This window comes from Oncorhynchus clarkii, chromosome 22 (genome assembly GCF_045791955.1).
Source record: "Oncorhynchus clarkii lewisi isolate Uvic-CL-2024 chromosome 22, UVic_Ocla_1.0, whole genome shotgun sequence".
NCBI lineage: Eukaryota > Metazoa > Chordata > Actinopteri > Salmoniformes > Salmonidae > Oncorhynchus > Oncorhynchus clarkii.
In genome coordinates, this window is record NC_092168.1 from 8,419,942 (window position 1) to 8,436,295 (window position 16,354).

A 16,354-nucleotide genomic window follows, 5' to 3' on the forward strand; every position below is an offset into this window, starting at 1 on the left:
AAAGGTTATGTAATGAGTAACGTTACCTTGCGTGTCTGTGGTTATAAGGAATATACACATATATTATGCCATACACACAGTGAGCTACAGTAGAAACATTATAACACGACATACAGAAACTATTTATAATGTAATAAGGCACTTACTTTGATAGAAACGCAGTCTGGATTTGAACCTGGGTGTCTGTAGTGACGCTTCTAGCACTGTGACAGCTGTGGCACTTGGGAGTCATAAGGCCAGGGTAGCTTCAAAATACAACACATGCTAATACTTCTCTGACGCAATTAGCATTGTTTTCCAGAGCTAATAGAGGAATGTAGCTAGCAACCTAAGCATTGAGTATAACACCATAAAGGTTATGAAATGAGTAAAGTTACCTTGCGTGTCCGTGGTTATAAGAAATATACACACAAATATTATGCTACAGTAGAAACGACGACAACATGCAGAAACTATTATAACATAATAAGGCACTTTGATAGAAATGCACACATTTCAAAGTTATTATTGGTCACGAAAACAACAATGACTGGGATGCAGGCAACACGTGTGTGTGTGTGTGACGGGAGATGAGCAAATGTCTGCAGACTTGAACTGCAGAAACAATTGGGAAGTGTTTCGGGAATTTTGTTCGGGTCAGAAATGTAAAAAAAATTAATTGGTCCGCAAAAGTAAAAATTACTACTTTTATGTGAATGAATGAGGCGGAACACACCTCAATTCAAACTGTTCTTAGAAAATAATTTTGAAATTGACAAGTTGAAAACAGCCTAAAAATAAAAACAGGCTGCGTGCCTTGGTTTGAGGGCAGCGCGGATTAAATGTACTGTTGCGTAACAATCACATTCTGGAATGGAGAGAACATTCTAACTAGAATTCGACCGATCAACGCCGATACCGATTATTGGAGGACCATAAAAGCCGATGCTGAATAATCGGCCGATTTCTTTTTATTTTATTTTTTTATTTAAATATTTTTTTTTAATTTTTTTTAATGTTTTTATTTATTTGTAATAATGACAATTACAACAATACTGAATGAACACTTATTTTAACTTAATACATCAATAAAATCTATTTAGCCTCAAGTAAATAATGAAACATGTTCAATTTGGTTTAAATAATGCAAAAACAAAGTGTTGGAGAAGAAAGTAAAAGTGCAATATGTTCCATGTAAAATATGTGCCATGTAAGAAAGCTTACGTTTCAGTTCCTTGCTCAGAACATGAGAACATATGAAAGCTGATGGTTCCTTTTAACATGAGTCTTCAATATTCCCAATATTGATTGTTTTTTTTATTAGAAGTTTAATGCTAGCTAGCAACTTACCTTGGCTTACTGCAACGAGAGAGAGGCAGGTTGTTATTGCTTTGGACTAGTTTAGGTTGCAAGATTGGATCCCCCGAGCTGACAAGGTGAAGATCTGTCGTTCTGCCCCTGAACAAGGCAGTTAACCCACTGTTCCTAGGCCTTCTTTGAAAATAAGAATGTGTTCTTTAACTGACTTGCCTAGTTAAATAAAGAAAAAAAATTTGCAAATCGGCGCCCAAAAATACAGATTTCCGATTGTTATGAAAACTTGAAATCGGCCCTAATTAATTGGCCATTCCGATTAATCGGTCAACCTCTAGTTCTAACATCACGTGCCTAGAAAACTCAAGCTGGGATGACCGTTAGAGATATTTGGAACTCACGTATGAAAGGGTTAACTTGTGATTATGTGAAGATTGATTGTTTTTTTATAAGACAAGTTTAATGCTAGCTAGCAACTTAACTTGGCTCCTTGCAGCCACAAGTTACTTTTTGACGCTGCACTTGCGTAACAGGGTGTCAGCCTGCCACGTAGTTTCCCATTATTTTTATATTATGAAATTTACCAGTAATCCCCAGTCTCATGTTTGTTTACAAGCAAACAACGAGGTGAGACCGGAGTTACTCACTGTTTTGTAGCACACGCCAGGTGATCTAGTGACGGTATGGAATTTAGCTAGATCTCTAATAACTCTTCAGTTTGTTTTGTACACTGCTGCTACTCGCTGTTTTATTATCTATGCCTAGTCACTTCACCCCTACCCCTAAATTACCTCTAACCTGTACCCCCGCACACCGACTCGGTACCGGTACCCCCTGTATATAGCCTTGTTATTTTGTTACTTTTTAATAATTTTTTACTTTATTTAGTAAATATTTTCTTAACTCTTCTTGAACTGCACTGTTGGTTAAGGGCTTGTAAGTAAGCATTTCACAGTAAGGTTTACACTTGTTGTATTCGGCGCATCTGATTTTTGATTTAAAAACTGTTCAGTTAACTGTCTAAAATGTGCTAAGTGATCTCTAGTTTTGGTGATGTCTACTTGATTGAGGACTGAGATATGTGGTTGTCCCATCTAGCTATCTTAAGATGAATGGTACTAACTGTAAGACGCTCTGGATAAGTCTCTACTAAATGACTAAAATGTATATGTAAGTGGTTAGCTTCTTGCAATCAAGCCCCTCTTGGTAACACCAGAGGATCCCCTCCTGGATCAAGAGCCTTGCTGTCTAATATTGGTGTTGTGTGTGTGTGTGTGTGTGTGTGTGCAGAAAACGGCGAGGAGAATTTATGAGTTACTTGCATGACTTTATGAGCTGGGAAGTCTGTCCTGCAAATAGTTTTGAAAATAGCTCCCCTTGTGTTCAGTGCCAGTATTACTGAATATCCTGGGATGGCACAAGGTCGGTATGACAATCTGGATACCGACAAAGCCTAGTGTATACATGTCTAGGGTGGATGATTTATTCTCTTGTGATGTTAGGCCCGGCACAGTCAAGTCACGCACCAGTGAAGGAGGATATGAGAATGGAAATGGGAATTACTTTTATGTAATAAAATAATATTAACCAGTGGTGTAAAGTAACTCATTAAAAAATCCTTTGAAGTACTAATTAAGTAGTTTTGGGGGGGTATCTGTACTCTATTATATATAATTTCGAAAAATTGTACTTCCTCCACTACAATCCTAAAGAACATATGTATGTTTTACTTCTGTACATTTTCCATTAAGTACTTGTTACATTTTGAATGCTCAGGCCGGACAGCAATATGGTCCAATTCACGCACCTATCAATATAACGTGTTGTCATCCCCTACTGCCTCTGATCTGGCAGACTGACTAAACACAAATACTGAGTTTCTAAATGTGTTGGAGTGTGCCCCTGGATGTTTAAAAACATAAATAAAAATTGTGCCGTCTGATTTGTTTAAGGAATTTGATGTATAGCTTTTACTTGTACTCATGGATGACAAATGAGTTATTTTTTGACCACTTTAAGGCGCTTCAGAGAAACGGATAGTAATTTAAGTGCGCATAGAATGGAGTCATGAGCGCATTTCCTTCACAATGGAACAAACGGGCTCATTCTGTTCAGAACAAACCACTGTGTGATGTCGTCCTTGTAACTGTATGTCAAACATGGGGATCATAAACGTTTGTTATTGTAAATTACATGAATATTAGAATATGGAAATGTGAAGCGCATATTTGGACTCACGGGTGTGTGGTTTGCTTATATGACATCAAAGTTTGTAAAAGATAATTATTTTTCATAAATGCCTTATTTTGGAAATTTGAATTTATGCAATGAATATCTGTAAAATTTGGTTTACTCCTTGATGACAATTCAAGCAGCAGTTTCTGTAGTGTCGTGGTTTGCACGTTCACTTAAAATGCTAAAGGTCCCTGTTTCTAAACTGGGCAGAAACAAAGGTAATTGACACATGCAAAAGTTATCGTATTTGTAATAGAGAAATATTTTTCATAAATGCCTATTTATTATAATCCTCAACGTCTCAGCTTTCAAAATATATCGCCTACCATTTGATCTACAGCTTTCCCCACACACAAACAAAACATTTTTGTTAAAGGAGCCCAATTAGCGGGAGGGATGAGGGGCGCGCGTCTTCTCGTTGTGCTTGGCGCTCACATCTAGAACCGCTGTCAGTTGAATCCCATACAGCGCTGTAAAGTGAAGAACCTGAGCTCTGACATCATGTATAGCATGTTACTGAACAGCCACTGCCGTTTTATCAGTGTCCAAATCTGCCATTTTTTAACCTGTATACGGGTAGGTGTGTAAAGGTCTACGAGCAGATAATACACTCTGTTGTGATATGGATTGAGAATATCCATTTGAGTGGACCGACTGTACAGTGTACTGAAGGTACAGTTGAAAGAAAGGAGTACATTGATAGCGGTGTTTCTACTCCCATACCGCTCAACAAAGGCATTCATGCATAATTGTAGACCTGCATTTGCCAGAGTTTGTTTTATTTGCAGGCATGTGGGGTCAGAAACAGTTCCTCCTGCCCTGCTGTGTGTGTGATCCCTGCTCGGCTCTGACGGGGCCTGTGAAAGGATCTTGTTTGAATCGAGCCTTGGTCAAGGACAGAATGTCTGGAGCAGGCTTTGTTATGAGAGTTGCGGAGACTCCGTTATCAATTTGGCTCCATTAATCCAAATTCATTTTTTGCACTCTGATAACTAGCAGCGTCAGCTTGTCTGTGCGATTCACAACATGTTGTGCTGCGATTCCAGATAAACTGTGAGCTTGGGATGGACTCCTCCTCCGTACTCATGAGGGAAGCTGTATGACAGTCACCGCTGTACTGCCTGCAACCCCCCCCCCCCCCCCCCCCCCCCTCCCCCCGTCTGGTCTGGGAGGGAAGTAAGAAATGAAAGAGTATCAGGAGAGAGGAATCCTTCCACTGCTACAATGTGTCCAGATTTAGTCTAAGCTACAGTACATGGTCTGATTCTGACTTGTATACTGTGTTAGTACATTTCATGCACTTTTAATGACATTAATGTACGTAAAGCCGGATAATGTGTTTTCTTGTTGAATTCATTCAAATGTATGCCGTTATCTGCCCATAGAATGTTGTTGATTTAAATCATTTATCGGCCCTTCTGTAAAATATAATACTACTAAAAAAAGAACATCTGGTCTCGTTGTTTCTCTCATAATAAAGTCAGTGTAGTATTTCCTCAGATGAAGTTGCCTCCTCTGCTTGACATTTTAAGATTAATAGGAGAGTTTTGGCTCAAATGTTGAGCTTTGCCCTGCACTTGGAAAGACAGAAATATGTAGCAGAGCGGTACTGACCTGTGCATGGTGTTGGTGTGTATCTAGCAATGCATTTCTGGTCCCTTTTCGACTGTGACCCATTATAGGGCCTAGAGCTAATTGTATAACTGCGTTTTATGAAAAGAGCTCTAGCACTGTCGGATGTTTCTAGTTTCGCGTGTCCAAGGACATGTTTCTGCTTTCCTTTTTAATAAAACATAAGAAACACTTGAACACTCCAACAAAAACACCACTTATCATCATTATCAAATTCCCCCTTTTTTTTATATCTCTTCCTTGAACTTTTTATCCAAGTTGAAGCTTATCAGCAGGAACATTTGGCAGAATAGCCAAGGGAGCTAATATAATTGTTTAGCGTTGTCAGAAGTAAAATAGAGGTTTTGTCAGGGCCCAATCCTCTTTTACCATTGACAAAAAATTTATTGAAATACATCATCATATTTGCTGTGTAACTCGTCCTTATCAGACCATTGAGTGACTTTCATTATTACATCATGAACTCTTAATGCATACTGTGTGAGGCTGCTCATTTCAGAGACTTCTTTGTTCATCCTTACAGTAAAACAGATGTAGATGATGATGAATTGTGGCAATTGTCGCTGTGGAAACAACTTGGCGCAGAGCTATTTTGAAGCCCCCAATTCATACAGTCTCCCAAACTCCTCCTCGCGTCCCCATTCCTCTTTGCCAACCACATCTTTTCCTTGCTGTAGTGTCGTATAGATATGATATCAGCGATGCACTATCGTCCATTGCCTATAGCTGTACTTGACTTATACGCTTTTTACGATACGAAATGTGGAGAAATTTAAATTTGTAAATTCATGTCAAATATAATTTGCCAGATATTCTTGTGGACATATTTGCAAATTACATTTATTCTTAAGTTGACAACATTTATACACTTCACATTTGGATTTATTGCAGGAGATTGTAGTACAATGATATTGTTGAATAGACAAACGCGTTCTGGTAAAGGGGGGGGGGGGAGGTGTCAATTCTCCTCCTAAATTACTGGCCATCGACTACGTCACAGTTTTCCCTTTTCAGGCATTTTGTATTTTATTTCATGTTGCTTTTGTACCAATGGAAATATTTTCTCTGAGCTGTTAGAAATGGGCAACTATATTACTATAAATAATACACCTACTCACTTTTGTGTCAGATGTTTAATCTTGATTTTTTTTTTCTCTGTCGTTTTTAGCTTTCTGGCTTTCTCTGAGCTTCTGCATTGTAAACTATAGTCCGTCTTGGAACTATTTTTTATCAAGACTTGTTTGTGGCTTGATAAAGTGGCTTTCTTTAAAAAAATTTTTTTTTTAGATTTCCAAGGACAAAGGAGGAGTTTCTTGCACAGCGATGACTTCTCTGTCTCACACATTCATTGGGCACGACCTCAGTGTAGAGAGATATACGATACAATATACATTCTATAGCATACAGTAGAATCACTTAGAGAAGAGTCTTCTGCATATTAAGGTAATATACTAAGTATGACATTGCATGTTTTGATTTTTCTGAAATCTATACAATACCAGTATTTACAACTTCGATATATGGATATGATTTATTTTAGTTGTTGTGTACTGAGGAAAGAAGCATGAACTTCCATGTGAGAAGAGTCACCTTGCCTGCCATTACTCCACTTTGTCTTCAGAAGCGGGTAGGAAACGTGCTTGTAATTTCCCCTTTGCCACACTGTGCATGACTTCTGCTTTCTTTAACTGTCCTAGTAGTGTGTCCATGTTAAATCGTACAATGGGATTCGACTAAACCACTGTGAAACTAGAAGTGGAAAAACAGTTTATTCATCCACTTTTCTGAACCAGTTTGGCCTGGAGTTCAGAAGAGAAAAACCCTCCAGTCCAGAGATACAGTAGTTTTTATTTCATCCTTTGGATTGCGCTTCAGTTTTTCTATCAGTTTCCCATCAGTCATCACATTTGCTTTTTTATTTATTTTTTTATTTTTTTTACATGAAATTCATAGATTTGTCTTCAGTATGTTTTCCCCTTTACTGCTGAGGTACAGTATATGGCAGTCATTGGAGCAACTATGCTTCTTCGGAGCTTAGCTAGCCTCCTCGCGCGTGTGTGTGTGTGTGTGTGTGTGTGTGAGAGACAAGCAGGCCTATATTTTTCACCATGCGCTTCCCTAGATCTTTCTCAGTAGCGTGTCTACAGTAGCAGCTGAATAGAAATATGATACAATTTTGCAGTCGATGCACTTATTAAAAAGTGAGAGGGAATAACCCCCCCCCCCCCCCCCCCCCCCCATGGTTGACGTTAAAACACAATTTTGTCCACGTATTTCAAAAGACCCTGTGAACTCTGACTTGGACAGCCCAATGCCATGATGATATCACGCCAAGGATACATGTAGAAGTCATTTGGAATAGTTAACATCTGACCGGTTGAAATATGTGTCTGTAACGGTCTATAAAACCTGTTTGGCAAAAATGACACTAGAGTGAGCCATTTCAAGGTTCCATGTGAGCCTGTTGCCTGTTGAACCACTGAGGAGTTCCACTGTTAAATGTGTAAAATGTTTTTTTGCATTAATCATGAAATGAAAGGCTTGACATTACGTGGCAGAAACGCAGAATATGCAGCTGCACAATGGTCAACTGAAATGCCTCAAGATGAGAGCAGTAGGGCCAAGCGACTGCATCGGAACAAGTGTAGCACCTAGGACTGCTGTGTCCAGACGGGCAGGGAGTTCAAGCATGTTTAGGTGTAGCATGGTTAACTGAGCTTATCCAGTGCTTTTGCTGTAGTGAAGGGCACTGTGGATGTATGGTTGTTACACACTGAGCCGAGCCCAGGGCTGAGGCCACTGCTGGCACTCACAGATAGAGCTGCAGCTGTGGGAGTGGAGTTCAAGGTAAAACTAGCACACGCAAATTAGCAAACCGGTGTCCGCAACCCTGTCCTTGAGATAACGAGGACTTTTATAGCGTTGTTAGCAAAGCATAGACAAATCTATATTTAGGCCAGCCCTTTTGTCTGTCTGGATTTTCGCTCCCTTTTTTTGTCTCAATTGGAGACCATGTTCCTTTTCTCCCAGAGTGTCTGTACAATTTGTATGTGCAACCGCCTGGCCGTCGACGAGGAAGGCCGGGGCTAAAAATTTGGGTTGCAGTTAGTACTGGTTCAAAGCTCGTAGCGCTGCTTAGCCCTGTCATCAACCTTATCACTGTTGGCCAACTCTTATCTTATTTCCCTCAGCACTCTCCCATGTCAGTCCCTGCACAGTGTATGTCATTGTGTTAAGTTCCCGCAGTTCCAGAACGACTGACTATCTGAACTTAAATCGCGAGCACACTTCACATTTACTTTTGGACTGAAATGCACTTTTGGTATTTAGTTGCACAGGCCAGGTCGCCTGCATGTGCTCTGGACTACTTTTTCACTTCAACTGAGGCATTAAGTAGTTCTTATGTGTTCACCCTCTTCGGATTTGTTGTCATATTTTAGTGTCGTCTTTGAACATGGTATAATGAAGAGAATATTGGTAGAGAATAAATTGGTAGAAAACTGCAGGTTTTAGACTTTATCTGTCTTTCTAGGAAAGCTTTTTGTAAAGCATCCACAGTAACTATATTAGTGTAATGACAATATAAAAATAAAAAGGGAATTTGGCAAACGGAAACGGAGCTGTGAAATTAAAGCAGGTGCAGGTGGGCACATGGCGCAGCATGGCTACCTGATGAACGCGCCTCTTTGTGCTCATTGATACAGAACGCAGCAGTTCAGTGGCATTTTATCTGGCTTCGTCGTTCATTTGACTCCCCTTGGACCAAAGTGATTTATCATGGATACCGAGGCCTGTCATTTCAACCCTAGTTGAAACATCCCAGCATGCTCTGAACAATGATCGAATCGACATAGGCGAGAGCCGGCGCATGTAGATGCTAGTGTGGGCTCAAGTCTGTTGAAGGACTCATTAGAATGAATTATGCACGTTTTTTTTGTTTGTTAGTTGTGAACTTTTTTGCTGTCTGCAATCTTGTATCTCCAGATACAGGACACCGAATGAGGACCGACTCAGCAGATTTTTTTTTTATTGCAGAGTGTTGAATGCATTTTCAAGAACCTCACCAAATATTTGTCCAAAGCTCTCTGAAGTGGGTAAACGTAGATATTAGCCAAGAGATATGCACACAGATTATATCTAGCTTTGCGGAACACTCCAATAAGGACATACAGGCCAAATTGCTAAATATAAAGAGACCGAGTGCTACAGGGAGTATTGCACAATGCCTCGATCACACCTACAGCGTCTTTTTGCTAAATGGTACGCAGCAGAATGTGGATATCTGTGCAACAAAAGTTCAACGTTCACCTTCTGCTACCATTTCGGTCAAGCCGTCTACGTATACAATTTTTATGCATACGTTCGATAAATCCAACGAATTCGCCACACAGATCGCACTGCAACTGCCTCTGCCATGCAATGCTGTGGGGCAAATGCAGTGTTCCATTGGACATTTTAAAGTACTTCTGGTGTGCCAAAACGCAATGTCGGTGTGATCGAGGCGTAACACTACAGTACTTTTATAATACTATAATACTGTAGTATTATATTGATGAAGCAATATCTCAAAATGAATACACAAATGTTTCCGTCATCATTCATTTTGGGTGTTTTATTGAAAAAGGTGCACTGTACTGGTAGTCATATAGAACAGTTTCCAATCAACAAAAATGTTGTAATTCGTGTTGTATTGCACTGGAACAAATGACGACAAACTATAATAAATAAAAAAAAGTTGTAATAGGATTCTGATTGGGGTGACAAAACCCTACAAGGCAAAAACCTATAGGATTACTTAAAGTAGTCCATTAAGGACTGATACTAAATATTTTAGGATTGCGAGAATCCTATAGGATCCAATATGATTACTTTTGATTTCCAATCGGGGGGAAAAAGCAGTCTAATAGGATTCTGAAAGAGGTGGAACAAAAAACCCTACAGGATTCTATTGGAAAAATCGCAAATCCTTTATCATTTTTTTTTACTAGGGTTTTCCTGTACATATATTCAGATATCTTCCTGACACACAAATCCTAAACCTTGTGTAAGGTAGCATCGTGTCCAGTGTATTTGTGTGGAGGAACTAATGTCAACCCGTCATCTGCAGGAGTAACGCAGTAAAAGCTGTTTCACCCCCTGACAAACCCTGCCCTGTTCCTCCATGAAACACGATCCTTTGGAGATTTGATTTGGCAAATTCTCAGGAAGTGACTTCCACAGAGGGACACAACTAGATTCCTGCCTAGATGTTTTTTTCCACAGCCTGATTTAGAGGCTCCTTCACACAGTTTTCATCTTTTTTTGTGTGTTTTTGTGTTTGTTGCTTTTGTCATTTCTACCCCTGGAAATGCATTGGATGCAATGTAATGTTTTATACAGTAAGTGCTCTGGGCTTTGAGATTATCATCTTCGGCTTTCTACTTCAACCTCAGTGACTTCAGTGTTACTGCAATGTATGAGATGATTAGTGTGTCATTGTTAGCTTGTCCGTCTGTACTGTACAGACCACTCACCAAAAGGACATTAAAGTAATCCCAGTAATGCAGTCCCTTGGCTTTTGTTAGGTACCCGCAAAGGGGGATCCTTACGTGTTTTTTGGATCTCGGCACTGACATTTTAAAAACAAGATTTTCTTTTTTACTTCATTGAAGGGTGACGTCATAGTTGGTGGTTGTGATTCGCTGCGGGCTCCTTAAGGGCGCTGACCCCAGCTCGGCTGGAGCACTGTGGCCTCGTTTCACTCCACAAAAGAGGGCTGGTGCATCCTGCCCCACGATCCGCCTTAAACCAAGGCACAGAGACCCATGCACACAGAAAGAGGCAGCCAGTTAGTCTTTACTGTGACTCTCTTCCTCCCTTCTCCCCGCCCACCCCTGTCAACTTTAGACGGAGTTGACCCAACTAGCATTACATTTAACCAGCACCTTTGTAATGGCTTTAGAGCTCACGCAGGGCTTTATGCTAAGAACTCGAATTGCCATGGCTATGTGAATAGGGAGGGGGAGCGAGCCTTTTGACTCTTTTCTCCTCCTCCTGGGCTGTGTGGAGCAGAGCAGGCTGATCCTGGGCTCTTTTACTTGGGGGGGGGAAAGGTAGCAGGTGATTGGGCCATAGCCCCGGTGACATATATCTGTGGAGTCAGGAAAACGCTGTGCTCAGAGGCAGCTCTTTCTAATTAGCTCATTTCTGCCCCACTGCAGTAAAGAGAGGAGAAAGAGAGGGAGAGCGGGCTCTACTTTCCGCTTCCCAGCTGATACCGACTCGCTACTCGGCTCTGTTCTGTTCGGCTCTGCACTGTCTGCCTGTCTGATGCATGTTTCCATGTTCCTCACTAAAAGCCCGGTTTACAATGCTGTGCACTCAGCCCTATATAGGCTGCAGAGTTAGCTCAAATTCACAGGTCTTGTCTCCCAACCGAAAGGTAAGTTGTGATGTCAGATGATTTGTTAGTAGCTTGTTTTGTGTTTAATATTGCATGACTGTTGAGATTCTCTGAGAGCTTTTTAATGCAGAGCTGTAATATACCTGCTGTGAAGAAGGAAAAAGAAGGACAAGGTAATTGGAACAATAGGCTACGCAGTAGGCACGTTGATGTTTGTCGTGTCTTGTCCTGGAGGCAGGACTGGTCGCTTTCCCATTTTAGATAGGCAGGCTGCAAATTCCAAATAAAAATGTATGAAAACAAAAAATTGTTGGTCTTACGTTTAAGTTAGGGTTAGCAGTGTGGTTAGGGTTAGGTTTAAAATGTTCAGACTTTGTGGCTGTGCCAGCTAGTGCAGAGCTGTCTCCAGAACAAGATTTACGATGGAAAAACTCTAACCTGCACGCAGTAGGCTACTTTGTTAGGGATACATTTATCAACTTTTGGGAGAATTTGGTGCTCTTGTGTGTGGGTTGGATGATTATGGGATAGAATTATCGTGGACTTTGACAAAGATGAGATTTGACATGCCTAATATCCTATAAAGCTCTGAGAACATTTTGAAAATCGCATGTGTTTGAAATTTTCTGACCACTATTTCTTGCCTAGTTGGTTATTTGTAAAGTTTGATGTATATTTAATGTATTTTTTTTTATTTAATGTACATATGTGGTATGTGTTTTAAATGTACATATAAAGCAAGCTCTGAACTTTTTCTGATACATATGTTGTTCAAGTCAAGTCCATGTGTTTTGTTTCGCTGCAGGTAATCAAAGTGTATAATGAGGACAATACAAGTCGAACAGTAGAGGTTCCCACTGACATCACAGCCCGGGACATATGCCAGCTGTTTGTCCTGAAGAATCACTGCATTGACGACCACAGCTGGACTCTGTTTGAGCATCTCACCCATCTAAGCATAGGTAAGAATTCAATTCAAAACGACTTTATTTATCCCACCAGGGGCAATTAAGACAAAGCCGTTTTACAAGTGCAGTATCAAATAGACACAAAATCCTTTACGTAAAAAAAGTGTATACAACCTTAGATTACTGCGTAATAGTGATGAGGATGTGCACAAGATTTGGTTTAGTGAGTGCATAACCCTAAACCGGATACAGTTTATTTTTTATTTTGTACTTCTTTCTGTGGCACACTGCAGTGTGATTCTGCTCTTTGGAAAGATACCACCAAGTTGATCAGCAAGGAGTTAATCGTACAGCAACGGTGACTCCAATCTTCCTACAGGTGTAGCCTTACCATTTCTCAGCAGCTTACATTGCACAACTTATCCATCTGTTCTGTTCATTATTTCCTTGAGTCTTGAAAGCATTGAATTTGCTGGAAATGTGCTGTTATCATTCAACCAGTTTAGTAAGGTGTGTCCTAAAGTCTGCAGTGTTGCAGTCTCTCCTTGACTGTAATGTGGAATTATATATTTTTTTAAGTGTTCATTTCAGATGAGCTTAACTGAACAAGAATATAAACGCAACATGTAAAGTGTTGGTCCCATGTTTCATGAGCTGATGTCAAAGATCCCAGAAATGTTCCATGTACACAAAAAGCTTATTTCGGTCAAATTGTGTGCACAGATTTGTTTACTTCCCTGTTAGTGAGCATTTATCCTTTGCCAAGATAATTCATCCACCTGACTGGTGTCGCATATCAAGAAGCTGATTAAACTGCATGATTATTACACAGGTACACCTTGTGCTGGACATAAAAGGCCACTCTAAAATGTGCAATTTTGTCAGACAACACAGTGCTGCAGATGTCTCAAGTTTTGAGGGAGCGCGCAATTGGCATGCTGACTGCAGGAATGTCCAACAGAGCTTTTGCCAGAGAATTGAATGTTAATTTCTCTACCATAAGCTTCCTCCAACGTCGTTTTAGAGAATTTACCAGTACGTCCAACTGGCCTCACAACCGCAGACCACGTGTAACAACACCAGGACCTCAACATCCGACTTCCCCACCTGCGAGATTGTCTGAGACCAGGCTCCCGGACAGCTGATGAAACTGTGGGTTTGCACAACCAAAGAATTTCTGCACAGTCTCGGGAAGCTCATCTGCGTGGTTGTCGTCCTCACCAGGGTCTTGACCTGACTGCAGTTCGGCGTCGTAACCAACTTCAGTCAGCAACTGCTCACCCTCGATGGCCACTGGCACATAGGAGAAGTGTGCTCTTCACAGATAAATCCTGATTTTTAACTGTACCGGGCAGATGGCAGACGGCATTTATGGTGTCGTGTGGGCGAGCTGTTTGCTGATTTCAATGTTGTGAACAGGTGGTGGGATTATGGTATGGGCAGGCATAAGCTATGGACAACAAACACAATTGCATTTTATTGATGATATTTTGAAATCGCAGAGATACTGTGACGAGATCCTGAGGCCCATTGTCGTGCCATTCATCCGCTGCCATCATCTCATTCAGCATGATAATGCACGGCCCCATGTCGCAAGGACCTGTACATAATTCCTGGAAGCTGAAAATGTCCCAGTTCTTACATGGCCTGCATACTCACCAGACATGTCACCCATTGAGGATGTTTGGGATGCTCTGGATCATCGTGTACGACAGCGTGTTCCAGTTCCCGCCAATATCCAGCAACTTTCCAAAGGCCACAATCGACAGCCTGAAGTCAATATGAAGAAGATGTGTCGCGCTGCATGAGGCAAATGGTGGCTACACCAGATACTGACTGGTTTTCTGATCCATGATTTCCTTATTTGAACTGTAACTCAGTAAAATCTTTGTTGCATTTATATTTTTTGTTCGGCAGAAAATACTCAATTAATCCCTAAATACAAATGACCCTTTGGAAAAGAAACTTGTGAAAAGAATGTCAGCTAAAACACAAACCTCTTTTATTCCAATAGTCAATTGTTTCCTGTTGATGAAACATTGAGCTAACAGACTGTTGTCATTATAAAGAAGCCGTAAAACTATAAAGAACTAGGGTTCCAAGGTTCCCATGTTTTCTGGAAATCCCGGTGGGTGGATTCCTTGATTTCCTGCTTATTCACTCCTAAATCCAGGCATACTCTAACCTGGGTTTCTGGAAAACCTGGTAACTAGTATTTTGCAACCCTGTAAAGAACCTTACATATGACTACATTGCAAGGCATCTCAGCATCTTTTGTGCCATGTTATATCATACTGACATAAAATATTGCTTTTGTCCCCCAAATGGCACCCTATTCCCTACTATAGTGCACTACTTTTGACCAAAGCCCTATGTGCCATTTGGGATAGACTAATTAGTTCCTCTCGACCTTTTAGAGCCCTTTGAACCTCTAACAATCTCTGGCCTGATTCACTCATCTTGGTCAAGCCAAATAAAGCTTGCACTTCAAACTACTTCTATAACAGAAGCACATCTGCTTTCACTGAGTTTGTAATGAAGTGCTACTCGACTTAGATGTACAATTTTTGCATTATTCATTCTCTAAGCCCTTTCAGTGCTTAATGCAGTGCTTATGTGGCGATGAAATTATACCTTCTTTTTTTATTCTCTAACGATACTAGACAGCCATTGCTTTATTGGCTGTAATAGACTCTGACTAGGATTTGGGTCTGATGACCATGCGGCAGCCCGCCTTGCCCCGGCTGTGGTTATACTATGGGAATTACTCAGCCTCAAATGGCTGTGCAGCATTCCAGATGACTGCCTGAAAAACCGCTGCTTTCCATTGGAACGATGAATATGCATTTGAGGTTCAAAGGATGAGTAAAGTTTGATTACTTGAAATAATAAATATAGCTGTGATCAACAATGAACGGGGTTCACAGGATGACCGAAGTTGCACATAATCCGTTGGATAACAAAGTTCCTACATGAGAGATTGCTATCTTCCTTTATGTACAATCAGCATGACCATGTTTCTCTCAATACCACAAGGATGACACAAGTGACGTTAAGTCTAGTGCTGTAGGTTGCATCTTTGAATGCAGCAGGTCATTATTTTTAAGTGCAATACTTAATGTATTGTGTGTGTGTGTGTGTGTGTGTGTGTGTGTGTGTGTGTGTGTGTGTGTGTGTGTGTGTGTGTGTGTGTGTGTGTGTGTGTGTGTGTGTGTGTGTGTGTGTGTGTGTGTGTGTGTGTGTGTGTGTGTGTGTGTGTGTGTGTGTGTGTGTGTATATATCTCGACCGATTATGATTTTTCAACGCCGATAGTGATTTATTGGAGGACCAAAAAAAAGCAAATGACGATTTTTTTTTTTTTTTTTTTTAAACTTTTTAAAAAACGTATTTGTTGTAATGACAATTACAACAATACTGAATGAACACTTATTTTAACTTAATATAATACATCAATAAAATCAATTTAGCCTCAAATAAATAATGAAACATGTTCAATTTGGTTTAAATAATGCAAAAACAGTGTTGGAGAAGAAAGTAAAAGTGCAATATGTGACATGTAAGAAAGCTAACGTTTAAGTTCCTTGCTCAGAACATGAGAGCATATGAAAGCTGATGGTTCCTTTTAACATGAGTCTTCAATATTCCCAGGTAAGAGGTTTTAGGTTGTAGGACTATTTCTCTCTATACCATTTGTATTTCATATACCTTTGAATATTGGGTGTTCTTATAGGCAGTTTAGTATTGCCAGTGTAACAGTATAGCTTCCGTCCCTCTCCTCGCTCCTACCTGGGCTCGAACCAGGAACACATCGACAACAGCCACCCTCTAAGCAGCGTTACCCATGCAGAGCAAGGGGAACAACCACTCCAAGTCTCAGAGCGAGTGACGTTTGAAACGCTATTA

At 40.4% G+C, this 16,354-nt stretch overlaps 1 protein-coding gene across 5 annotated transcripts in view; it reads left to right on the top strand.

The window, feature by feature from the left end:
* LOC139380281 (growth factor receptor-bound protein 14-like) overlaps positions 1-16,354 on the top strand; it is a 61,273-nt gene that overhangs the window by 30,605 nt on the left and 14,314 nt on the right. For 2 of the 5 annotated variants that reach the window (XM_071122844.1, XM_071122843.1), the window contains one exon: positions 12,348-12,504. In XM_071122844.1, the coding sequence (XP_070978945.1) occupies positions 12,348-12,504 (157 nt within the window). Of the gene's footprint in view, positions 1-6,447; positions 6,788-10,968; positions 11,582-12,347; positions 12,505-16,354 lie in introns of those variants that run through there. The other 3 variants (XM_071122846.1, XM_071122847.1, XM_071122845.1) reach the window with 3 other exon arrangements.